The 27,235-nt window shown below is 38.2% G+C and overlaps 1 protein-coding gene across 8 annotated transcripts in view; it reads right to left on the reverse strand.

The window, feature by feature from the left end:
• The window catches only part of SPEN (spen family transcriptional repressor), a 94,191-nt gene that overhangs the window by 36,500 nt on the left and 30,456 nt on the right, over positions 1-27,235 (reverse strand). For 6 of the 8 annotated variants that reach the window (XM_060141321.1, XM_060141323.1, XM_060141322.1 and 3 more), the window contains exons 2-3: positions 21,282-21,602; positions 17,698-18,174 (exon numbers count right to left, since the gene is read on the reverse strand). In XM_060141321.1, coding sequence (XP_059997304.1) covers positions 17,698-18,174; positions 21,282-21,481 — 677 coding nt within the window. In that variant the 5' untranslated portion in view covers positions 21,482-21,602. Of the gene's footprint in view, positions 1-17,697; positions 18,175-20,021; positions 20,178-21,281; positions 21,603-27,235 lie in introns of those variants that run through there. The other 2 variants (XM_060141325.1, XM_060141324.1) reach the window with 2 other exon arrangements.

The raw sequence follows: 27,235 nt of genomic DNA on the forward strand, positions 1-27,235 counted from the left end.
CAACGAAGAGTAGCCTCCCCCTGCCGCAACTAGAGAAAGCCCACGCGTAGTAACTAAGACCCAACGCAGCCAAAACTAAATAAAATTAAAAATAAATAAATTTATTATTTTTTAAAAGTGAATAGTACCAAGGTTGAGAAACCCCAGCCTACATGACCTTCTTTGACCGCTTTCTCTTCTTTTGAAAATCTAACATGCTAATATTAAGCTGCGATTCAAATGCAGGATCCTTACAGTCACTGTTCTTCCTTATTACTAATATATCACTTCATAAAAATCTTTGAATAAGTCCAAACTTACAGGGGAAAAAAAAAAAGGTCAACTTCTAAAGATTAGACTGAGAAGAAGCTGGGATCCAAAACGTTCCGATGTCACTCGATTCTGGCAAACGTGACAAAAAGAGAAACTGCAAATAGCTTTTTACAGTATGTGTTTTGCCATGTCAATAGCAGGGTCAAAGTACTTGTAGACAAAACTATTTTATAATTTTGAACAAATAATGGGTGAAATATATAGTACTGCTACCCCTACTCTAGTAAGGCTTACATCAATGATAACTATTCCAATTCATGTTAAAATTGTTTCTCAGCTCAATAGCTTTGTTTACCCTCAAACTAGGGACTTAAGATGGTAGTTTAGTATCACAACTAGATTTTTTCTCATCAAGTACCATGGTCAGAGAATGAATAAAACTTCTATTCTGCATGAAGAGCTTAAGGGGGTATTTTGTCTTATAACTTTAAGACATTTTTAAATTTGCCTTTAAGAATGAAAACATAACTCAACAGCAAAAAAAAACAAAAACAAAAAAACCAATCAACCAACCAGATGCAAAAATGGGCATCTTTGAACTTGAACAGACATTTCTCCAAAGAAGACATAAATGGCCAAGGCACACATGAAAAGATGCTCAACATGACTGTTACGGAAATTCAAATCAAAACAACAGCAAGGGTTTCCCTGGTGGCGCAGTGGTTGAGAGTCCGCCTGCTGATGCAGGGGACACGGGTTCGTGCCCCGGTCTGGGAAGATCCCACATGCCGCGGAGCGGCTGGGCCGGTGAGCCATGGCCGCTGGGCCTGTGCGTCCGGAGACTGTGCTCCGGACAGGAGAGGCCACAACAGTGAGAGGCCCATGTACCGCAAAAAAAAAAAAACACAAAAAACAGCAAGATACCATTTCACACTCATTAGGATGGCTATTATCAAAAAACAGAATGTAACACTGTTGGCTAGGATGTAAAGAAACTGGAACCCCTGTGCACTGCTGGTGGAAAAGTAAAATAGTGTAGACACTATAGAAAACAGTATGGTAGTTCCTTAAAAACTTACAATTGCCACAATTATTCAGCAATTCCACTTCTGGATATATAACAAAAAGAACTGAAAGCAGGTACTTGAATAGGTATTTGTTTACCCACATTCAGAGCATGTTAACAGCCAAAAGGTAGAAGCAACCCAAGTATATAGCGACAGATGACTGGATAAACAAAATGTGGTGTCTATATACAATGCAATATTATTCAGCCTTAAAAAGGAAGAAAATTCGGCCATACACTAAAACTTGTATGAACCCTGAGGACATTATGCTAAGTGAAATAAGCCAGGCAGAAAAGGACAAATGCTGTATGATTCAGTTTTTTTGAGGGAACTACAGCAGTCAAATTCATAAAGACAGAAGGAATAGTGGCATAGCCTGGGGCTGGGGCAGAGGAGAATGGGAGTTGTTTAACAGAAAGATGAAAGGGTTCTAGAGATGAACAGTGGTGACTGCTGCACCACAAGGTGAATGTACTTAATACCACTGAACAGTACACTTAAAAGTGGTTAAAATGGTAAACTTTAGGGCTTCCCTGGTGGCACAGTGGTTGAGAGTCCACCTGCCGATGCAGGGGACATGGGTTCGTGCCCCGGTCCGGGAAGATCCCACATGCTGCAGAGCAGCTGGGCCCGTGAGCCATGGCCGCTGAGCCTGCGCGTCCGGAGCCTGCGCTCCGCAACGGGAGAGGCCACAACAGTGAGAGGCCCGCGTACCGCAAAAAAAAAAAAAAAAAGGTAAATTTTATGTTATTTTAACACACACACATACAAACATGACCTAAGAAGTAAAGTACAAAATAAACTATTCTTCTTGGGACTTCCCTAGTGGCGCAGTGGATAAGACTCCGCACTCCCAATGCAGGGGGCCTGGGGTTCAATCCCCGGTGAGGGAGCTAGATCCCGCATGCATGCCGTGACTGAGAGTTCACGTGCTGCAACGACGGAGCCCATGTGCCACAACTAAGGAGCCCACGGGCCACAACTAAGACCGGCTCAACCAAATAACAAATAAATGAATAAATTAATTATTTAAAAACAAAAAAAAAAAAACCAAAAATGAACTGTTCTTCTCTTTGCGCCTTAGAAAAAAATGAGATTCCAAACCAGTCAATGTAACAGGCTACCTGCTGGGTTTTGTCAATAAGGCTCTGCTGAATCAAAAGGTCTCACAACCTGGCTTATCAAGGTAAAAGTTCCTCAGAAATGATTTCAGAGAAATGAGTCAGCTCTAACTGGTGATTCTGCAACTACTGCAAAAGAAACGGGGAAAGCACTTTAGGACTCGACTGTATAAATGATAAATTAAACTCTTTAGAGCCAAAGTTAATGAAAAGTTGCCTAAATTCTTGGTATTTAGGATACTTATTGAGAAAAACTGTATTAATATATTAAACAGTGAAAATGCATTTTTTAAATTATGGAACCAATATTTTAACTTCAATTTTGTTTTGGTCCACATATTTCTTCTTCTGTCATTAGAAACCACAAAGACTTCTAATGGGAAAAGATCTGATTTAAAAAATTATGACTAAATAAATTAATAGAGTGAAACTGACAACAGAGGAAGCTTTTTTCTCCTAGTTTTTTCCATCATTTATCTGTTTTTTCTAATTGAAGTATAATTGATTTACAATGTTGTGTTAGATTCAGGTGTACAGCAAAGTGACTCAGTTATTTATATTCTCTTTTTCAGATTCTCTTCCACTATAGGTTACTACAAGATATTGAATATAGTTCCCTGTGCTATACAGTAGGTCCTATTGTTTATCTATTTTATATACAGTAGTGTGTATGTGTTAATCCCAAACTCCTAATTTATCCCTCCTCCCTCCTTTACCCTCTGGTAGCCATAAGCTTGTTTCTATGTCTGTGAGTCTATTTCTGTTTTGTAAGTTCACTCATATCATCTTTTTAGATGCTACACATAAGCGATATCGTAAGATATTTGTCTTTCTCTCTCCGACTTACTTTGCTTAGTATAGTAATCTCTAGGTCCATCCACATTGCTACAAGTGGCATTATTTCATTCTTTTTTATGGCTGAGTAATATTCCTAAGTGTGTGTGTATATCTTCTTTTAATAGAAACAGGGAGAAGCAGAAAGAGAGCCATAATCCACCGGCAGTATTTTTTCCTTTCACTGCAATCAGTTTTTATTGCTGATATAAAAAAAATAATTTATTTCCTAAGGATTTCTAAGTATAACAGAAAATCTAGACCTCAAAAATTAACTTTTCTTGAGTTCTAGTGGCCTTCCCCTGTGAGCATTTATAAATATCAAGCATGCCTAAACCTTAGACAGGTACTGGCTCCATTTTATAGGCAGGTAAGATTAAACATGTTCAGTGTTCATGGTCACTAAAGTGGTGGTAAATTCAACCACAGTAATTAAAATAATTGGTTTTATTTATCTTCCTATTCTAAAGTCCAATAGTTTACATAAATGAAGGAAAAAACAAAATCATTAAAGACAGGTTTTTAAAGAGCACCTTATTTTGGTGGAAAATACTGTTTAAAATTAAGTGTAAATATGCTATGTGTGGTTATGCACAAGTAACTCTTTGGGATGCAATTACAGCTACAAGTTAATGTTTTTAAGCTTACTACTATTTTTAGTAGAATTAAAAGGAATATGGAAATAGTTTATATATAGGATGACTGCTGGATAATTAAAGGTTACCCAAAAAAAAGCCTGAAGGAATATTTTTCAGTCTTAAAAAGGAAGACAGGACTTCCCTGGTGGTGAAGTGGTTAAGAATCCACCTGCCAACGCAGGGCACACGGGTTCGAGCCCTGGTCCGGGAGGATCCCACATGCCGCAGAGCAACTAAGCCTGTGCACCACAACTACTGAGCCCACATGCCTATAGCCCGTGTTCCACAACAAGAGAAGCCACTGCAATGAGAAGCCCAAGTACCGCAATGAAGAGTAGACCCCGCTCGCCACAACTAGAGAAAGCCCGCGCACAGCAACGAAGACCCAACGCAGCCAAAAATAAATAAATAAATAAAATAAATTATTTTAAAAAACACGGAAACTTAGACCTAATTTTAAAATATATATATAGTTAAAATGGTAATTTCACATTATGTATATTTTTACAATTTTTTAAAAATTGAAGGCTTATAAGTTTTTGGCATTAAAAGCATAATTTCGTGGTTTCAAATCTAAGTATTCTAATAACAATAGCAAAAATGGAAAGCGGCTATGCTCTTATAAATCTATCACTAAGAATCACGTGGCGTATTTGCTGGTGGGCTTTATGGGACTCTAAAAAATTCCCTAGTTAACTTTAAGAATTATAAGATGATGGGTTAGCAGTGACCTAGTCACAAAGTGCAGCTTACCATTTTTTTTTTAAAACAGGTTTTTGGGGGCAGATATGTGATCAGATTCTGCTACTGAAGATTCTGCTAAGTACAAAATTCACAGAAGATAAAGTGAAAAAATTATTTTTCTACATATTCTGTGTCCAAAACACAGCCCTTAGGGCCAAGAGTACTTCTGTCTTAAATTCCAAAGAGCCTAGGCCTGCAGTGTCATTACATTCTTGGCAATCCCTTAAGACTCACAAAACCTGCTACTCAGGTAACTCAAAGCAAAAACCATCAAACATGCAGGCGCCCTAGAAGTAATAAGCAGATATAACACACCTGCCTAAGGAACAAGAAATCTTTCTGTATGGCAGCAAAGCCCTTAGAACACCCACAGGATGGATGCCTCACTCAAGGGACAAACTCAGGAGAAATCTAAACTGTTAATTGTAACAGCGGGATTTCTTACTTCCTTAACCACATGCAGTATAAAAACTAGATATATTTCTTATATGAACAACTAAATGGTTTAAAAGGCATAAACCAAGAAAGCATACAGATCATGTGAAACCGTTCTGTTGTCGTTGTTGTTAAGTTCCAAATGGTTATGTACAAATGCCGTAGCCTTTACCAAACCTGCAAGTAAATTTGAACCTTGGGTTTTGCCTTTTTCCAATTTAACTTGGTGCTAATTACATCTCCTTACTATCCAGAATAAAAAAGTTTGCTATTTCCCACTTCTGAACTCTTTGTTAAGGCAGCTCCATACTCAAGAGGTTAGAAGGGCACCTAACTCCCCACCAGGAAGCCTAAAGCCACCCACTGTTTGATGCACTTGTTTAATTATTTATAAATGACTTCAAATTACTCACTAAGAAACTCCAACCTAAAGTCCTTCTACTTAAACAACTCCTCTGCAGTTTCTTCCAGTGGAAACAAACACAAAGCTACACTCCAAATGGCTCCAACCACCATGACACAGCACATTCAGGAAGCTACTGTGCCCCTCCCCACACAATCAAAAATAACATTCAAAGAACCATGGAACTCCCCAGGTGTGGTTACATAAATCATATCTAGAAGCAAGACGAGCATCTATAAAATGTGTGTCTTATTCTAATTCCAACACCAGAACTCCATGCCTGTTAATAGACACATTTTAAACCTCTATCAAAAGTATTAGCCATCGCTTCAAAATTACCTTCAGATTAAGGGGTTGTGTGTGTGGTTTTTTTTTTTAATTAAAAAAAATTACTCTGGTTAAGATGACTTAATTTTCTTCTTGGGGGATTAAACTAATTTATTTGGGGACTTAAATATTAAAGTTTTTCAACAGCTGAGACATTCCCTTGGCCACCCTGGAAATCAACATGCATTTTAATATTTTAGCCTGACCAATCCTAAATTTGTTAAAGACAGAATCTGCAAAATAGTTCAATATATATTTTAAGCTTACAAGTCCCAAGAACTTTTTCCATTAATCCATAATTTCAAAAGAGTAGAAGGGTGTTGAGAATAAAATAGTGGACTCTATTCTTTAAACAAAATGAAAAGCAGTAAATGGACACACAAATTACTCCATGACATTCTATTTTGACAGAGCTCATTTCTATTCTGTGCTGTCCAACAGAAATTTAATAGAAGTCAAAAATGTAATTTAAAATTTTTAAATAGCCACACTTCAAAAAGTAAGAGACTTTTACCCACTGGTGGTCCAGTGGGTGAGAGTCTGCATTCCCAATGCAGGGGCCAGGGTTCAATCCCTGGTCGGGGAACTAGATCCCACATACATGCTGCAACTAAGAGGTCCACATGCCGCAACTAAGAGGTCCGCATGCCGCAACTAAACATGCCACAACGAAGATCGCAAGTGCTGCACTAAGATCCGGCACAGCCAAAATAAATTAAATGTAAAAAGTAAGAACAGGTGAAATTTAATAACGTATTTTATTTAATGTAATATACTTGAAATATTATCTCAACATAAAAACCAGTAATACTTTTTTTTGTGTGCTATATCATCAAAATTCTGTATTTTTAAAAATAGTTCTACTGGGGCTTCCCTGGTGGCACAGTGGTTAAGAATCCTGCCAATGTAGGGCACAGAGGTTCAATCCCTGGTCCAGGAAGATCCCACACGCCGGGGAGCAACTAAGCCCAAGTGCCACAACTACTGAAGCCCACGCACTCTAGAGCCTGTGAGCCACAACTACTGAGCCCGCGTGCCACAACTGAAGCCCATGCGCCTAGAGCCCATGCTCCGCAACAAGAGAAGCCACCGCAATGAGAAGCCCACGCACCACAATGAAGAGTAGCCCCTGCTCGCTGCAACTAGGGAAAGCCCGCGCACAGCAACAAAGACCTGACGCAGCCAAAAATAAATAAAATTTTTAAAAATATAAAAAATAAATAAAAAGGGGGCTTCCCTGGTGGCGCAGTGGTTGAGAGTCCGCCTGCCGATGCAGGGGACGCGGGTTCGTGCCCCGGTCTGGGAAGATCCCACATGCCGCGGAGTGGCTGGGCCCGTGAGCCATGGCCACTGAGGCTGCGCATCCGGAGCCTGTGCTCCGCAACGGGAGAGGCCACAACAGTGAGAGGCCCGCATACAGCAAAAAATAAATAAAAGTATACAGTAGTTTTTAGTATATTTATGGAATTATGCAATCATCACCATAATGTAACTTTGGTACATCTGCATTGCCCCAGAAAGAAACCTCATACCTATTAGCAGCACTCTCCATTCTCTTCCATCTTCAGTCTTGGTAACCACTAATCTACTTTCTGTCTCTGTAATTACCTATTCTGGACATTTTACATAAAGAGAATCATATGATTTGTACCATCTTCTTTCACTAAGCATTTTTTTGAGGTTCATCCATGTTATAGTGTGGATCAGTACTGGTGCACAGACTAGCCAAATTTCAAGCACTCAACAGCCACATGTGGCTAGTGGATACAGTACTGGACAACCTAGTTCTAGAACCAGAAAGCTCCCCAATAAACAAGCATATCAGCCTTAAATAAGAGACCATGTTAGGAACTTCCCTGGTGGTCCAGTGGTTAGGATTCCAAGCTCCCAATGCAGGGGGCCCAGGTTCGATCCCTGGTTGGGGAAATAAGATCCCACATACCGCAACTAAGCTCAGGTGCCACAACTACTGAGCCCATGTGCCACAACTAGAGAGCCCTCATGCCACAACTACTGAGCCCATGCACTCTGGAGCCCATGCATCACAACTAGAGAGAAGCCCACAAGCCACAATGAAAGATCCCATGTGCCGCAACTAAGACCCAATGCAGCCAAATAAATATTAATAAATAAATTAATTAAATTAAAAAGAGTGTAACTCAGATTCTTAGGAAAAACCAACTCTGTTTTGCAAAGTTAATTTTGAAATATATTTCACTATCTTGTCTACCTGGAAAGAGGAAGTTCGTTCATCCTACAAAGTAGACTTTTAGGAAGACGTTCCACAGAAATGACTTTATACAATTTGTAGCAGCAGGAAACCCTAACAGCATTTAGATTAAGTAATGACTAATAATTTAAGTAAATAAATTATCAGAGGGTGCTCTTTCCATTTTCTCATAGGAGAAGCAATCACAAAACTATCCTTTAGGGCTTCCCTGGTGACGCAGTGGTCGAGAGTCCGCCTGCCGATGCGGGGGACACAGGTTCGTGCCCTGGTCCGGGAAGCTCCCACATGCCGCAGAGCGGCTGGGCCCGTGAGCCATGGCCGCTGAGGCCGCGCATCCGGAGCCTGTGCTCTACAACGGGAGAGGCCATGGCAGTGAGAGGCCCACGTACTGCAAAACAAAAAACAAAAAAAACCACCTACCCTTTATAGATAAAGGCAAGCACTTAGGCTGTAGTCTAAGACACAGATTTTTTTAAAAAAATTAAGGAGAGGGTGTGGGTAATGAAATCTTGGCTAATTCTGAGCTTCAGAAAATGCTAATGTTTATTTTAAAATGAGAACACCACATTTTCCTTTAGTTCTGTGCATGGATGATCCCTTTGTTCAGGGCAGGGTAAAATTATACCATGACTTCTGAGAATTACCATAGAAGGCCTCCAAGTGAAAACAACCCAAAAAGGATAAAAGAGAATAACAAGGTCTCTGAAACTGCTCTGAGCAAACTTTCACTGTAAGTAAAAAAGACTAACAGAGGTTTCAATGTCATTCCAAAAGTTTAAAACATAAGCAAGGTTATAGGAACTTACATTTTCTATATAGCCCTGGCGCTGATAAAGACAAAAATAAATGTACCCCTTTATTTGTGGCTTTAATATTTCTTAGTGACTTCTGAGTGTTCTCTGATCAGGAATTAGGCCACGTTTAACTCCCTTGTCAAAGAGGAAAGCTGACAGAGAGGCTATGCACAAAGCAGTCATGACACTAAAAATATGCCAATTTAAGCATTTTTTAAAGAGTTTGCTTCTAAATCAAATACAATCTAGCATAGCATTTTTAATTTTAAAGTTTGTTGTTTAGGACTTTAATGTGAATTACTTTTTGTTAATTTTTAAGGCAACATTTTAAAAATTTACTTCAAGGTTAAATTAAAACTCACAAGACACCAAGTCACAAGTTTACCCCAGAAACCTATTTTCATTCCTTCCACCTAACAATCAATCAAACCAAAATAAACTCCAGCACAACCCCAGCGGAAAGAATGAAAAGGGGCATGGGAGAGAGTTCTTTACTGCAAACAGACTAACAACTAAAAGCAAGTTCCCAGCGAACTTTGGTAATTAATTAATTTTTTGGTAATAAATTCTTTAATACTAAACGCAGACCATGCTGTGATGTACCCAAGCAGCAGCATGACAGAAGCTGTTTTTCAAGCCTTCGTTTCTAAGGGGCATGAGACAAAGTTACAGTTAAAGCAAGGGAGTAATAAGGGAAAGATGCACTGAAAATAGTAGCATTCACACCAGCTTCCAGCCTTCGGCTCCTCAATCCTTTGTTTGAAGTGCCTCCTTCCCATGAACAAACCCAGGTTAACTGGCACCCACTTCACAGCCTCTACTCCCCTAAGCAGCCGGTCACAGTGCGCAAGCCCCACTCCCTGGGCTGAGGGCCAGGCAAAAACTCTGGCAAAATAAGGAAGCCTCTGGGAGGTGGCAAGCAGCCAACTCAAACTGGATGATTCCAGTTTAGTCTGGTTTCAGTCACAAACAAGCAGTTCCTAGCTTTCCCCACCATATTCAGAGGCACTGGCTGCTCAGGCGGCACACAATGAACTCTCCTCATTTATTCTCAGATCTAAGCCTACCTCATTCTCATTTCCCTAGCAGCAGAGGCTCGAAATGAAAGCAAGGTTCCCAGTACAGCAAATATGGGTCAGTCCCGCACTTGTTTCCGAAGCCAACTGCCCATTCCGCACCGAATGCTAAAACTGGCAACAACTACACCTCTCAAAAGCCTTACTGAAATGCTGTACTTGACAAAAAAGGAAAACCAGAAAGGAACTAGTCTGATTTATAAATCTCCATAATGAAAGTTAAGCCCACCAGAGCAATTAGAAAGCAAACACTTCCATTTTCCATATTTAGCACAAAAAAAGGCTTGGCTGGCTAACATGACCCCAAAAGGCAGAAGTGTGTAGCTTACTGCCCAGTAACAAACTATACAGTAGCCTACAAAGGAATGTTGTTTCCAAAATATGGGCTCTTCATTTTGCCTGCCACTGATGAGAATGGAAAAGAATACTACCAATAAAATAAAAATAAAAATAGGGACTTCCCTGGAGGTCCAGTGGTTAAGACTCACGCTTCCAACGCAGGGGGCACGGGTTCGATCCCCGGTCGGGGAGCTAAGATCCCACATGCCATGCGGTGCAGCCAAATAAATAAATAAAAATAAAAATTTATGTATACATTAATATATATGGGGGGTGTATTTCTCTTCAAAGCACACACGGCTAAACAGAAATTATCTACTATTCATTATTATAGATAAGATCACCTCTGATGATAAAACTTCAGACAAATGTGTTTTTATGAGTAAGCACTGCAATGATCACCAAAAAAGCCACTAATTATTAACTCCTTTAACAACTTTAAGAAACTGACTCTTACTTCATATATATATTTGTTAAAACTGGTGCCATATCTGACAGGTTCTAGCACGTAATATATATCATAACAAATTATACAGCCAGGTAATAAAATGAGCATTCCTTCCCCCAATCAACATTCTAAATAAGCAGACTTTAAGAGAAATGGAAAGTACACTGTCACTATCACTCTGATACATGCATTGCAACCTTATCCAATAACCACTGGGAACTACATTTTCAGCTTCATCCATGTTCTTCCACAAAGCTTCAGAATGACAGCAATTTTGAAAATTTTTCTATATGAATTTGAAAGGAGGTCCTCTCTCATAAACTAAATGAACTGCAAAACTTCCTCATGAAATCAGACAAAAGGATATTTGAATAAAATTCCCCCTCTAAGAAATCTAAAACATCTAGATCAGAACTTCCCTGGTGGCGCAGTGGTTAAGAATCCTCCTGCCAATGCAGGGGACACGGGTTCGATCCCTGGTCGGGGAAGATCCCACAAGCCGCGGAGCAACTAAACCCGTGCACCACAACTACTGAGCCCACACGCCACAACTACTGAAACCCACACACCCTAGAGCCTGTGCTCTGCAACAAGAGAAGCCACCGCAATGAGAGGCTGCGCACCACAATGAAGAGCAGCCCCCGCTCACCGCAACTAGAGAAAGCCTGCCCGCAGCAACAAAGACCCAATGCAGCCAAAAATAAATAAAAATAAAACGTCTAGATCATTCACAAAATGATTAGTAGAATTGGTCTTTGTTAAAAAAGAAAAAGATTAGGGACTGTCGTCGTGTTAATCCTTATTTAGTTAAAAGGGTCACATTCCCTTTTAACTGTTGTAAAAATCCAGAATTTGGTCAATATTCTAATTACTATTTAACTATAACTCAGGTAAAATATTCTTATATTGTCTAACAGAAAAAAATTAATACGGTTATAGACAACTTTTGATATATTTTATTTATTTATTTATTTATTTTTGCAGTGCGCGGGCCTCTCACTGTTGTGGCCTCTCCCGTTGCGGAGCACAGGCTCCGGACACGCAGGCTCAGCGGCCATGGCTCACGGGCCTAACTGCTCCGCGGCATGTGGGATCTTCCCGGATCGGGGCACGAACCCGTGTCCCCTGCATCGACAGGCAGTCCCTCAACCACTGCGCCACCAGGGAAGCCCTGATATATTTTACTCAAAACATATAAAAGAAATATACAAACAAGTTCTACAAATAATACCAGCAATAAGAAATACTTTTCATTTCCCTTTCAATAAAAAGTAATTATTCTAATGCAAAGCTAATATACTGGACAAGAGATGGGCATAAAGCATGCCGTTATCTTAATACGGCATCAGAGTTGAAAAGTCTGATTGCCTGCAGGTCTATAGGCTTTTCTTATTACATTAAACAAACACCACAAAGACTATTTCACATGCTAGTTTTCCTGTCCTGGAACTGATACTGTATGTGTGTCTTTTTCTCCCACTTCCTGTCTCCAAGCTTCTTCCTTACATATTCCAACTTATGAACCCAGGCCCTGGGCAGTGAAAGCATGGAGTCCTAACCACTGGACCACCAGGGAACTCCCTACATACAGTTTTTAAATCAACTTATTTCAATTCTTAAAATCTACTTAAGAAGCTTGCTCTAAAATTCTGATTTTTTCAAACAGGTAAACTAAGCACAATTTAAGGCCACAGGGCTTACTGAAAGCCACAGAGACAAGAGACAATGAGATGTCACCCACTACAGTTATTTTCATGTAGTTTTTCTGTGCTTACTCCTACTACATTTATTTTAAGCGTTTCCAACTAAAGGCCTATTTCTGTGATTAGAAAGAATGAAAGTGTAGTTACTTGACATATTCTTCTTTAGACAAACCAAAAGGATTCAGAGGAACAAAAAGAAAAAGGCTGACAAGACACCTCCAGAATTTTTAAGGGGGCAGAAGATGGGGTTGCCTTTGATAAAACTGTAAAGATGCACCTAGCCATAGACGCCCAGGTTAATTTAATTACATGTTAACTCTTAATTAGACATATGTAGATTTTGTTTTGGATTAGCCACAGCCAATGTTTAATCCAAACTGGCTCTATTTTTGGGACTCCATACAACCAGCTATTTTATTTCATAAATTTGGTGCAAAAAATAAGCAATATATGTTAAACAAATAGATGGCTGAATATAAACTCAAAAGTTAACTTTAGGACTTCCCAGACGATCCAGTGGTTAAGACTCCGCACTTCCAATGTAGTGGGTGCAGGTTCGATCCCTGGTCGGGGAGCTAAGATGCCACATAACTCACAGCAGGGCCCCCCCCTCCAAAAAAAAGTTAACTTTATCTAAACTGAAAGAAGATTTAGGGAAGTAATCTACTGAGGGGGAAGGGATAAAATAAGAAAAGGTTTTGGATTATCCAAATCTCAACTCCCTCCCATTACTTTTTCATCCATTTCCCCTCATTCATTCTGTAAACCTTTACAGGATATAGAATCAAGGGCTAACTGCAGCTCCAAAGGAGCCAGGACCCCTTTTCAGCAATCTGGTGAAGTCTATGGACTCCTTTTCAGAATAATGTTTCTAAATGCATAAAATAAAATAAATAGGAATTAAATGGAAACAAATTATACTGACACAGTTATTAAAATGTTTTAAAATTTTGTGATATAGTAATGTCTTTATTAACATTAAATAACAATACCTAACACTGAGTTTAATAACAATTTCCCAGTCATGATTAATATAAGCCCAATTTTGAGATCTCTGCAACTATAATAATCATAAATTACCTGTGTATTTATACTGAGAACAAAGTCAGTCATACTGCTAATCTACTGTTTTTTTGTTGGCTACTTTCATATAATGGGAGGCAATGCTTAATTCACTTTCAGGTTAGTGAAAAGATGTAATTTTTTCCCCTGCATCTAAATTCAGGGACCAAAAAAATAATAATAATAAAATTTAAAAAGGGAATTCCGTGGCAGTCCAGTGGTTAGGACTCCGCACTCTCACTGCTGAGGGTCTGCGTTCAATACCTGGTCAGGGAACTAAGATCCCACCACAAGCTGCGCAGCACAGCCGGAAAAAAAAAAGGTTCAGGGACCCTGAGCCAGCCTAATCATCTTTGGCTGTGATCAAAGTAAACAACGGAGGGCTTCCCTGGTGGCGCAGTGGTTGAGAGTCTGCCTGCCGATGCAGGGGACACGGGTTTGTGCCCTGGTCCGGGAAGATCCCACATGCCGCGGAGAGGCTGGGCCCGTGAGCCATGGCCGCTGAGCCTGCGCGTCCGGAGCCTGTGCTCCTCAACAGGAGAGGCCACAACAGTGAGAGGCCCGCGTACCGCAAAAAAAAAAAAAAAAAGTAAACAACGGAGAAACAAATCTCAATTAAAATTACTTTAAGATAGTAGGAAAGGATATTATGAACTAATTTAATTTCAATAAATTCTTCAACTCCTGTAGCCTGAATTAAAACAAATTCTTAACATGATAGAAAAAAAGAACTGATAGGGAACTACAGAAATAAAATACGTTCAACTTCAATCAAGGACTTAAAATAAATGCTTCTGTGGAATTTATGTATTTAAATTTTTATGTTGAAAAGCAAAGGGACTCCCTAAATGACCAAGGCAGAGAAAGAAAACAGACATACAGCAGCAAAGGGCTGCACACAGGAAAGTGTGTAACATTAAGCCCCCCTCCTCCCCCGAACTTCTCACCAGCTAAATACTGTGAATAGTTTGGCAGAAACATTAAGTGTATCATCTATAAGGACTTCACAACTAGACTCTCATCAATCCCACATTTAGTCATTTGAAATGCACTGCTAGGAATCTGTTCACCAAAGCTGTAACAATTAAGGGGGATGGAGGATGATTAATTTCCCAGTCATACAGACAGAATAGAAACTTGTTTTTATAGATAAAACAAGCTATATTTTGTCTACTATTACATGTTGCTTTTAAACATTTTTAAGGACTTGGAATGTCACCATTTCACAATCAAGTTTTAGAGATTACAAAAAAGAACTTAGTTCTTCCAAAGGGCATTAAACATTCTGAGTTGACATAACACCTCAAAATAGTACATTTTAAAATCAATATAATTATAGAGGAAAAGAGGACATCTGATAAAACGGGGGATGAACCCAGGGATAATGGATATACTCTGAACACCAAAGGATTTTATTTCTCTGTACTTGCTTCAATCACAATATAATGACCAAATCTTTTAACTATTTACATCAATTTTGCTTTTACCTTCCTATTAGCTAAGAATTGTATCTAAGTATTTCAACTATTTGAACACGTACTCAGAGAAGGGCAATAAAAACACTTGGTGGGCTCTGCAATGTGCACAAAGGAAGACCTGGCCCTGTTCTTACAGGATGACACCAAAAGGCCCATCATTTGGTCATATCTTCAAAAAAAATTGATGCTGTTTTTCATAAATCAACATAATCTGATTCTTAATACAATGTCCCTTCCGCTTTTCCCAAGTTAGGCACTCTCATAGTCCAAGTTTGTCTTCTCCGAAATACTGGAAGAGTCTCCTAACTGGAATCTCTGTCTTTCCTATTCTAAGTCCCCAGATGCCTTCCTAAAGCAGATCTCAACAAGATATTTCCCTTCTCAATCCTTCAACGGCTCATCTCTGCATAAAGAAAAAAACCCAAAAACATTAGCGTAGTTAAGTCATACTAAATTATTTGCTGTTCTCAAAACATTCTTCCACCCACTCGTATCTCTTCAAGTTGTTCCTTCTGCTCACAATGTTCCCTGTCTAGCCTAAAATTCGTCTCTTCTTGTTGAAGAGAAGAATACATATCCTTCACAGCCCTAAATCATAAAAACTGCCAGCCCTAAGTATGGATCAGGCAGCTGACAGAAGAGAAAATATCCTCTACGGTTGTAATTTAGTCCCCATGTAGATTTTCCAAGCTCATCCTGCCTTTGTGGCAGTTATCTTTCTAAATGTAAATATTCAGAAGCATATAACTGTTTCTTTTGATTATGTAAACAGAGAATTATCTCCATCAAATTCATCAGATCACCTCTGGGTTCAAGCTTCTGAGCCCACAATGCCAAGGGCCAGATCTCAAACCACTGTAACTCCCACCAAAGTACAATGCCATCCTGAAAGCCGTGAATTATGTTTCACCTCTAACTTCTATACTTCCACAATTGGTTGACTTCTCAAAAAGGTTTGATCCAGTGGAATGCAATGCCATTCCTTTAATGAGGTAGGTTTGGGGAAAATGACTAAAAACTTGAGTATCTTAGACAATTCTACGTAGAAGAAAGTGAATCATGACAAGATTTTATAATCAGTTTATAGAATTCAAATGAATACTGTCAATCATTTAACTCAATAATATACCAAATGAAATCAAAAGTTAAGGGTTTTACCCATGTCACAGAGCTGCAAAGCTGAAGCCAGAAACTAACTCTCCTGACTTCCTAAACTAAGTGCTTGTTTCATTATAATATGCTACATCTTCTAGAATGTTTGAATTATATCTAGATAGACAGAGATATAAAATGTTTCCATTTATTATTTTGAATTTGAAAATTTAGGAGGCCTAAAAGGAGCCATTTATCAATTCCATGATCATTTACTTTCCTTAAATTAATTCTAAACAGGCAATACTAAAGGAAAAATAATCTGGGCATTTTTAATCAGGTTGAAGAATCTGTATCTTGCAAATTTAAAACACACACACCTGGGACTTCCCCGGTGATCCAGTGGTTAAGAATCGGCCTTGCAATGCAGGGGATGATGGTTGGATCCCTGGTCTGGGAACTAGGATCCCACATGCCTCGGGGCAACTAAGCCCTCACACGCCCCAGCTACTGAGCCTGCGCTCTCTGGAGTCCTCGCAACACAACTAGAGAGAAGCCAGCACGCCGCAACGAAAGATCCCACGTGCCGAAACTATGACCCGACGCAGACAAAAAATAATAAATAAATAAATAATATACACACCACCTAAATTTAAAACTAGAATATCTGAGATTAACAGATTGAATAACAATCACTAGAAATGGGAAATACTCAAAAGACTATCAACATGTGAAGTACTGAATAGCAGTAATAATTATAGCTAGCAGTTATTAAAGGTTGTATTTATTTAACATATATGGGTATCAAGCTAAGCACTTTACATATTTCTTCATTTTAATATTCAAAATAACTTTATGAAGCATGGTTCTTATAAAAGATGAGAAAGCTGAGTCCTAGAGAGCTTAAGTAACTTGTCCAAAGATTGTAAAAGTAGTATACTGTCTACCTTGATCTATTATTTTTCAAAACCCATATACCTAACTTCTAAGCTGTTTCTTGTTAAGATTATTTTCAATTTATAAATAATAAATTTATCATCTTTGGAATAAAACTCCTTTGTAAAAAAAATTCCCAACTAATGAAATGAGCTTACTCAGCCTTAGTGAACAGCAAAGTTACCACCTGAATTTAAAGAAAGCTTTCCTACTTGAGCTTATAAATTGACTACCATCTTGATGTTAAAATTAGTTAAAATATACATAAGTTAATTTATACATTGATAATAAGTGTGTCAACAATATATTTCACCAATACATCTTTACCCAAACAGCGCTTTTACAAATTTTCAACCAAATAATAGAAATAGTAGTATATACCTAAGAAATTAAGAACTTTTAAAAGTTCATTACGTGGCACAAGATTTGTTTCATACAAGTAACGTTACTACTTTTCTTCCTTTTTGGCAATTTTAATGTTGAGCAACTGGAGAATGAAACAGTATTTGCAAATCATCATTTAGCTTTAAGTACTGGGAGAATGGTTAATTCAATGGCCACAATGCTAATAAAAGTTTCTTCATTCATTATATACATGATCCAAGATTACTTTCTTTTAAAAATATTACTATACTAAAAATCAGTACCACTGAAAGTAGCAAATTTGTAACAATTTATTCAACAGCTCATCTGTTACAACAAAAGGCTGTTAACCTACCTGTCACTGCTGGTACTACTGCTGCTGCTGATTGAATCACTACTGGAGGATCTACTCCTAGAGCCGCTGCCGCTAGGGGACCTTGCGGGTCTAGACGCTTGGCTAGCCAGCCTCTGAGGAGACTGATTTCTAGACTGGGATGAATGTGGTGAGCGACTCCTGCTGTGCTGGTAATTCCGCTCTGGCCTTCTGCCTCGTACCTCCCGGGTAATATCATCCCTGTAGATATCCCTGTGTACCACACTGGGCAGTGTAAACTGCTCCCGAGCCCTAGGTTCGTATCGGGGATCATGAGCATCAAAACGGTTTGGACTTCGACTCCGAGAAGTATAATAGAGCCCATGTTGTAAAGTCCGCTCGCGAGGATCTCTATAGTAATCCTGATCGTAATGTCTTGTCCGATCAAATCCTCCCGTCCCCCGTTCATGGTGTCCATAGGCACTATGTTCATAAGCACGCTCCCTGTTATCTGAAGCCCTGCATTTAGGAGGGGGGGAAAAATATTTAATCAATCAGAAAGGGGAAAGCAAAACTAAAAGCAAGTCATGCAAACATTCACTTGAGCATTGTCTTTGTCTTTGCAACTGGTCATTTTCTAAACAGCATTAACCTACTTAGTAAGCAAACACTAATAAGCTTAACATTTTACTTGACTCCAAAACTTATTTTCACAGCTGAGAAATCACTGTTGTAACTGTATATTGGACTTTCATGACTAGTGTTCTGCAAGTCAGTTGTTCTTTTTATTAGGGATTTTCTGGCTTATAAACAGAAATATACATATGTCATCTCCTTTTTATTTTAAATTTAATGGAACAAGAAGAGACTTTCATTTTAATATGAAAGTTTTCTATACTTTCATCTGATTAAAATATATACCAAACTTTATTTACTTTGCAAGTGTATTTCAGGCAAAATTTCCATGATAGATTTCTCACACAGACATGAAAGCCCCATTGCAATGCATGCCCATGTCCCAGAAATAGGAGGGCATTTTCAAAGAAGTACAGAAAAAAATGTTAAGTGTAACTTTTTCTTATTAACTTTCAACTTCTTGGGTAATTATAAAAATTACTAAATTATGTAAATTGTTGTGCCCAAACAATCACATTTAATAATAAAAATGGAATTTTAAAAAGAAAATCAAACCAAAAAACCACTTGGGATATAAAAATATTGGGCTGCCACATGCTATTCTATGATGAACTTAACTAATTAAAGAATAATGGTTATTTTATCTTCTTGTGCTATCAAATTCCACATAATTTTTAAAATGCCTATTCCATGATTCAATGTGTTAATGTATTACTTAATGGTTACAGGAAATATATTCTCTTAGGGTTCAGCTATATTCAAATTGCCTCTGATGAAATAAGTCAACTTGGGAAACCGTTAAGATACGCTAAAAACTGCTATTAGCAATGGTTTAACTTTAAAAAATCTTCCTGTAGGGCATGAATACTTGTCAATCGAAGAGTACAAAAACTGTTGCATGTACAATTACACACATGCAATTACGTATTAATATTAAAAACCGATTCCAGTCCTACAAAGAAATCTTAAGTTCTCTACTTAAGAGAGTTCCTGAAAGACAATTTCACTTGAATCTCAAACATGAGGTTGAGTCTCTTCTCAACCTCACCTTTGGGTCTATCTTCTATCAAAAGTGATTAAGGAATTATGAAAGACATAGAAGAATTAGAATCTCTCCAATAAAGAATACGTGGCAAAATCTTACAACTAATACTATGTCCCCAATACGTGCTTAGATTCCAAATCTCTCCACTAACCTTCATTTTCACCCACCATTTCACTTAGCAACCATACCTTCTCCTAGGCTGTTTTTTCTTTTTACTGCTATTATTAAAAGCAACTGGCATGGCAAAAATTCAGTATTATCTTTCCTACTTAGATATATTAAATGACTTTCTCCTTTTTTATTCACTATTTCTGGAATTTGAATAGATATTTCAACTTCTAACAAACAAGAGGTGTTCCTTTGAGACAAGAGAAAATTTCATAAATAATTCCATTAGTACCCTATCAAATGTTAATCAGTAAGAGCTGTTATTAATGATATAACAGAAGCAACAGGCAATAGTTCTAGGAGAATTACTGCTACAGCTGATATTTTATAAATGTGCAAAGTTCTTAACCATGAGGAAGATATAGAAGGCAGGCACAAGAGCTAGCAGAGCTGAAATCTAATAGCTATTCTTTGATTCATCTATTAGTACTAAATGATTCTAGAGTTAGTGGGAAAAAAAGAAAGTTTGACTTGGGTTAGGAGAGGGGCTAATATACACAGGTCAGGACATACCAACCTTTTCCAAGTGTGGAAACACGACCTATAATCCCAATTAAATCTAGGGAGAGAATTGTGAACATAACTTCCCCAATTTTGGCCCCTCTTATGGGGGTAATCCACCTTCTTAATGGGTAAGGGTGTCAAATGATATTTAGATGAACCACAAGGAAAAAAAAAATCTTAATGACCAGACAAAATAATTCCACTGGAAGCAAGCAGTCCCAGACAAACTGTAACTCTCAAACCCCCAGACTTCTTTCTTGAGATAGCAGAAAATTATAAATTGATCCACATTCACAAAAATGTCCAGCCCTAAGTATGAATCAGGCAGCTGACAGAAGAGGAAATATCCTCTACAATTCCACCAAATGAGGAAGGCACAGTTGCTCGCCAACAGTTCACCTTTGTAGCCATCCAGCACAGTCAATTTTGATTGCTGTATCCACAACTGATCGTCACCATATGTTCAAAGCTAAAGTACCTTTAATTGGACAGCAACTTGCTTAAGAAACAAGATAGTAATCCTCTTCTCCTGGGCTAATGGAATCTTGACCGCACGACATCCCATACATTCCAGCAAACAGAAAAGAATGGCTATATTCCAGGATTTAGGAACGTCCATCATCTCAATTTTTCCCCATTCCATCAAGGAGTATAATTCCAACATGGAAACTGTGTAGATCCAAAATGGAAAAATGAAGCATTGCCTTCACTCTTCTTCATCCAAGTACACATTTCCAGGTTAAAGTATTGTTTGTAGAATCCAAGAGGTTGAATCATATGGTCTGCTAGGTTTTTTGGTGACAATCCAATTCGTTTGTACACTTTGTGTAGTGAAAACTGAGAAGCAGATATCAAATTCTAAAAGAATCTGTAGGCTCTAATATTCCAGAAATATTCCATATAGTACAACCACAAAATCTGTAGCCAAGTAGCTCCATCAGGTAGAAGGGATATATCCAAGGAAAGACTTAACATTATCCAAGAGAAGGAATAATTAATTCTAGAAGACAGGTAACTCCAAAAATGATGCTGCAATATAAAATCTTCCACCACTTTATATCTCAGGAGTAGATATCCAACCAGCTGCAGGAAATATCCTCTACGATTCCATAAGATACCAGCCACTGGGATAGAAATCACTTCCGTTTCCAACCCAAAATAGGAAACATTGAGAATGCCCAAAACTTTAAATCCATCTGGGGCCCCTAAATACGAGTTTCTGTTTCACCATATCAAATACAAAATACCTGCCTACAGAAACCTTGGAACTTACCCATCAAGTCTCCGCTCATAACGTCCTTCTCGTGCATGAAGTGATGGTGGGGGGCCATAAGCAGGCCCTCCACCACCTCCTCTGAACCCAGAAACCTCTCTACTACGAGATGCTATGGAAACTGTATCATCCAATCCCCGAGCAGCGCTCGGAATGGTGCCTGGTTCATTATAATCCGTGCGTAGGTCTCTATCTCCCATTTTGTTGACTGAGTTGTGAGCCTTCTGTGCACTTTTGATGTCCACAAAATCCACAAAGGCAGCCACTCCTCCTTCAGAACCCCTCTTGGGGAGAATTTTGACACTTTCCACGCGGCCATATCTGAAAAAAAATAAAGTCAACGTTATTGTTGCATAGTAATAATTTTCCAAAAATAGTTTTAAAAACTGTTTGTTATTTTTAAACAATTTACATTATGCATGTATGGGGGAGGGGTTGCGAGTTAATTTTAAATGGCTTTTAAACTCACATTTTTCTTTTTTGAGGCAAATATTTACAAACATTTTTACCACATTATTTTATTGCTCTAACTTTTTAAATATAGTATTTACTATAAACTGCCTTTTACCTTCCTGGAACACTTAGCTGAAATGACTCTCAGAAGTTTTTAGGCATTTTTACATTCTAAAAAAGGATATTATACCTAAGATAATCAAAGTAACTTACCTATCTTAAGAGATTTTCATTAAAGTAAAAACTGTAGCTAAAAATGGCTATTTTACAGATCTCATTTTAATTTAATTCACTAAGTGAAAATGATCTTAGTGAAAAAATGAGATGACTTCAAACACTCCTTTCTGGAAGACAAAATAAATTCAAATATTTTGTGCATTTGCAAGTGTGTCTAGTTTTTAATGTAATCTTTTGCCATTTAATTCTCTTTTCCAGGGGATTAAAAGAAAAAGTGTTAAAATTTATAATTTATGTATAATTGTTATTTATATAAATTAATAAATCAGAAAATCTTTTGACAGACTCTTATGTATACTTATAATTTGGCATTTTAGAAAGAAGGGCACAGCACTTTTAAATAGAGCACTCTTACATGCTGACAATCCAAGATCATAATTTTTTTCTTTTTTTTAAAATTTATGGCTGCATTGGGTCTTCGCTGTTGTGCACAGCCTTTCTCTAGTTGTGGTGAATGGGGGCTACTATTTGCTGCAGTGCATGGGCTTCTCATTGTAGTGGCTTCTCTTGCTCTGGAGCACAGGCTCTAGGCACACAGGCTTCAGTAGTTGTGGCACACAGGCTCAGTAGTTGTGGCACACGGGCTTAGTTGCTCCGCGGCATGTGGGATCTTCCCGGACCAGGGCTCGAACCCATGCCCCCTGCATGGGCAGGCGGATTCTTAACCACTGTGCCACCAGGGAAGTCCCCAATATCATAATTTTACACTTCCCCTGAAGAAGCTGACAACATTATCAGAAACCCGAACTTTCCTTTTACATCCTCCAGTATGATTTAAGTTATTACCTCTCAGAAGGGAAACATAATCCTAAAATGCAGTTTCATCAGGCCACTGAACTAGATGTAACGAAATTACTTGGCGTAAATTAACTGATGAAAGGATCTCTTAAATTCGGGGGAAAAATAGAAACTGAAATAGTTCTTTCCATACAAACATTAAAAAAAATACCTTCCTTGGGGCTTCCCTGGTGGCGCAGTGGTTGGGAGTCCGCCTGCCGGTGCAGGGGACACGGGTTCGTGCCCCGGTCCGGGAGGATCCCGCATGCCGTGGAGCGGCTGGGCCCGTGAGCCATGGCCGCTGAACCTGCGCGTCCGGAGCCTGTGCTCCGCAGCGGGAGAGGCCACAACAGTGAGAGGCCCGCATACCACAAAAAAAAAAAAAAAAAAAAATCTTCCAATGTATCTGACAAAGGACTTGTATCTAGAATATAAGAAATCTTACAACTCAACCCATTTTTTAAAAATAGGGAAGATGGGCTTCCCTGGTGGCTCCGTGGTTAATAATCTGCTGGCCAATGCAGGGGGCACGGGTTCGAGCCCTGATCTGGGAAGATCCCACATGCCTCGGAGCGGCAGCTGCTGAGTCTGCGCTCTGGAACCTGTGAGCCACAAGTACTGAGACCCACGTGCCTAGAGCCTGTGCTCCGTGACAGGAGAATCAACCGCAATAAGAAGCCTGTGCACCGCAGCGAAGAGTGGCCCGCGCTCGCCACAGCTGAAGAAAGCCCACGCGCAGCAGCGAGGACCCAACATAGATAGATAGATAGATAGATAGATAGATAGATAGATAGATAGATTTGTAAAAAAAATAAAAATAAAAAATAGGGAAAACACTTCACCAAAGAAGAAATACAGGTGGCAGATAAGCACAGAAAGAGATGCTCAAAATCAGTAGGCATAGGGAAATACAAATCAAAACCACAATAAAATACCACTTCACACCCACTAGGATTGCTATTAGAAAAGAGAACAGAACAGAACAAAACACGTATTGGCAAGGATATGGAGAAATTTGAAACCTCCTGCATAGCTGGTGGAACTGTAAAATGTCGCAGCCACTGTGGAAAGTGGCATTTTTCTCCAAAAGTTAAGCACAGAATTACCATATGACCCAGCAATTCCATTCCTAGGTATATACCCAAGAGAACTGAAAACTCCATTCCTAGGTATATACCCAAGAGAACTGAAAACTGGGGCTCAAAAAGATACATTACACGAATGTTCACTGCATCATTATTCACAAAAACCGAAAGATGGAAACAACCCGACTGTTCAACAATGGATGAATGGATAAACAAAATGTGGCATATACAAACAATGGAATATTATATTAAAACATAAAAAGAAATGAAGTTTCGATACACACTACAACATGGATAAACCTTGAAAACATCATACTAAATGAAATAAGCCAGACACAAAAGGACAATTAGTTTATGATTCCACTTACATGAAGAATCTGGAATAGACAAATTCATGGAGACAGAAAGTAGAACAGAAGTTAACAGGGACTGGGGAGACACAGAGTTTTTGTGTGGGATGAAAAAAATTCTAGAAATAGATAGTGCTGATGGTTACATAACATTGTGAATGCACTTTTTTTTTGGCCACGCCAAGCAGCTTGTAGGATCTTAGTTCCCCGACCAGGGATCAAACCTGGGCCCTGGCAGTGAAAGCGCCAAGTCCTAACCGCTGGACTGCCAGAGAATTCCCTGTGAATGCACTTAATGCCACTGAATTGTACACTTAAAAATGGTTAAGATAATAAATTTTGTATATTTTAACACACACACACAACTTATCACTAAGCCCAAGACTACATAGGTTTTTCTATTAGAAAGAAGAAAAAAAGAGGGAAGCATCAGTCAATTCCCCATCAAAAAAGTCAGTTAGCCAAAGCGTAATACAGGGAAAACAAATATTTAAGCTTAAATTCTTAATAACAAAGAGCTAAATGCAATACTGAAAAGAAGAACCAAATACTTAATGCATAGATTATGCATGCAGAACAAAGTCAAATGGCCCTCCGTCTTCAAAAGGGTGGGCTCACGGTTCCCATAATTTTTACATAAGGAGAGTACACTCTGGAAACAAAATACGAATTTATCTCCAAATTTAACATAAGAGAACTTTATCAGGTATTACATTACTCTTCTATACTAAAAAAAAAAAACCTGTTAACTCTTCACAGCCATGAGAACTCAGCTGGTAAATGTAAATGTGATGTCCTGATTTTATCTACTCTTTCCAAAACAACACAGTTCCTATAGTATTCAAGTATTCCTTAAGTATTCAAACGAAACATTTACTGACATCTACTAATTAAAAAAGAAAAAAGAGCAAAAATAATAAAACCACAGTTAAATAGTATTTCTTTTTTTTAAACATAGAGCCTTAGTTACAGGTTTTCAGAGAACCTATGGAATAGTCTCCAGTAATATGCACAAAATATTTTCTTAAATTACATAGTCAAAGGTTGTAGTAATAAGTTAACTCATTTGTAATTTTTAAAGAATCAAGAAAACCTTTTTCTTTAAAATAAGAACATAAAGTTAAGAAAGTGTGCTTGATTGCTACAAGCTGCAGTATATAACAATCTAATGGGTTTGTCTTCAAAAACACAATCAAAAAACAACATTAAATTCGTTTCTGTTTGGTCAAAAATATTCACCATCAAAAAATATTAAACCGATCAACATACACTATAATTCTTCTACGTTTTTAAGAGAGAATTTTAAAATAACCCAAAACAATGCCAGATTTGCTGAGATGTTTGGTCTTTCAACATGTGACTATTTACACAGTCAAATTTATAGTCCTTAGCATCTCCTTGAAGAATATAATTGCAGTGTATTAATGGCCTCACATTTTACATTTGAGAGCATCATGATATACTCTAATGTTTTTCCTCCACTATGAGAAAAGAGTAGGGTTCTAATCCTGAATCAATTATTTTTAATTTTATGGTTCTTAACAGGCACTGTTGTAGGCACTTGATGCATATCAGGGAATAAAACAAAGATCCCTAGTCTCATGGAATTGATTTATTTACAATTTTCAGCTCCTTGATATGTGAAAAGAAGATTCCTCCTATTCTAAACTTTTCCTCAACTCTACAAGAAACTTACTTTGTTAATTTCCAAAGCAACACTAAATACATAAAGCTAAAGATCATTAGTATGCTAAAACCCAATGAATTCTCTCAATACCCTTTCTTTCTAAAAGTTACATTTATCTTTTATAAGCTGGTTTATCAATAAGAATGCAATTATTAATTTTAATCCTACCTTTTTTTGCAAGTGACCCTACTAATAATAAGCAATAAAAAAGAATAGCCACAATTCGTTTTCACACAAGTCCTCCTACTACAGAAAACAATCCTCCCCAAGTCATTCTTGAAACATTTACCTGTTATTCAGGATAGACTTACAGAATTGTAATGAGGAGAATATCTGCCTCTTTGAAGAGGCATGCAATTAACCTAAAACACCCATTCATCTAAAACCCAATACATCATTTTCCAAAGATTACATATTTTATCAAACTATCAATTCTTTGCGTATTGCCCACTTTTCCACCCTTCCACACCATCATGGCTAAGCTGTTCCTTATTCAAAAGAAAACGATCAATAAGTGTGAAGAGACAGAAAGCGAAAAGCAAATGAGCATGCTGTAAGGGATAAAAAGGCCTAAGAGATGAGTATTACAGTCTGGTTGGGTGACCTATAATAGTAGAAACAATAAATGTTTATGTTTACTTATTATTATTATTATTATTTTTACCATATGCGGGCCTCTCACTGCCGTGGCCCCTCCCGCCGCGGAGCACAGGCTCCGGACGTGCAGGCTCAGCGGCCACGGCCCACGGGCCCAGCCGCTCCGCGGCATGTGGGATCTTCCCGGACTGGGGCACGAACCCGCGTCCCCTGCATCGCCAGGCGGACTCTCAACCACTGCGCCACCAGGGAAGCTCACTTATTTTTTATATTATGAAAATATTCAAAATCATTCCTCTTCCAAACTCAGACAGTTGGGTCATAAATATACCCATTACAACCAGCAAATTATCTGCAATAATGCAGTAACATCAACACTTATTTATATAACCCTTTCATAGTAAAAAATTTTTATGAAGGAATTACTAATTTATAAATCAACCACTTGATCCTATATTTAAACCAAAAGACTGGTTTCCCCTCTGTGTTAGACCTTTATTTTATTTTCTATACCAGTGACTACAAATACTTCAAGAATGCCAAAAGGCAGAATTCCCTAGAAACTTAAATAATGCATCATAACAGCATTTAAATTGGAGCTGGACACATTTTTCCTACATAATCACAGATCAAATTTTTAAAATTTTTTATTGTGATAAAATATAACATAAAATTAGCTATTTTAACCATTTTTAAGTGTACAATCCCAATCTTTTCAAATTAATCACGGCTATTTCTTGTCATCAACATAGTAGAGGTAGACATTAA

Source organism: Lagenorhynchus albirostris, chromosome 2, assembly GCF_949774975.1.
Source record: "Lagenorhynchus albirostris chromosome 2, mLagAlb1.1, whole genome shotgun sequence".
NCBI classification, from domain to species: domain Eukaryota; kingdom Metazoa; phylum Chordata; class Mammalia; order Artiodactyla; family Delphinidae; genus Lagenorhynchus; species Lagenorhynchus albirostris.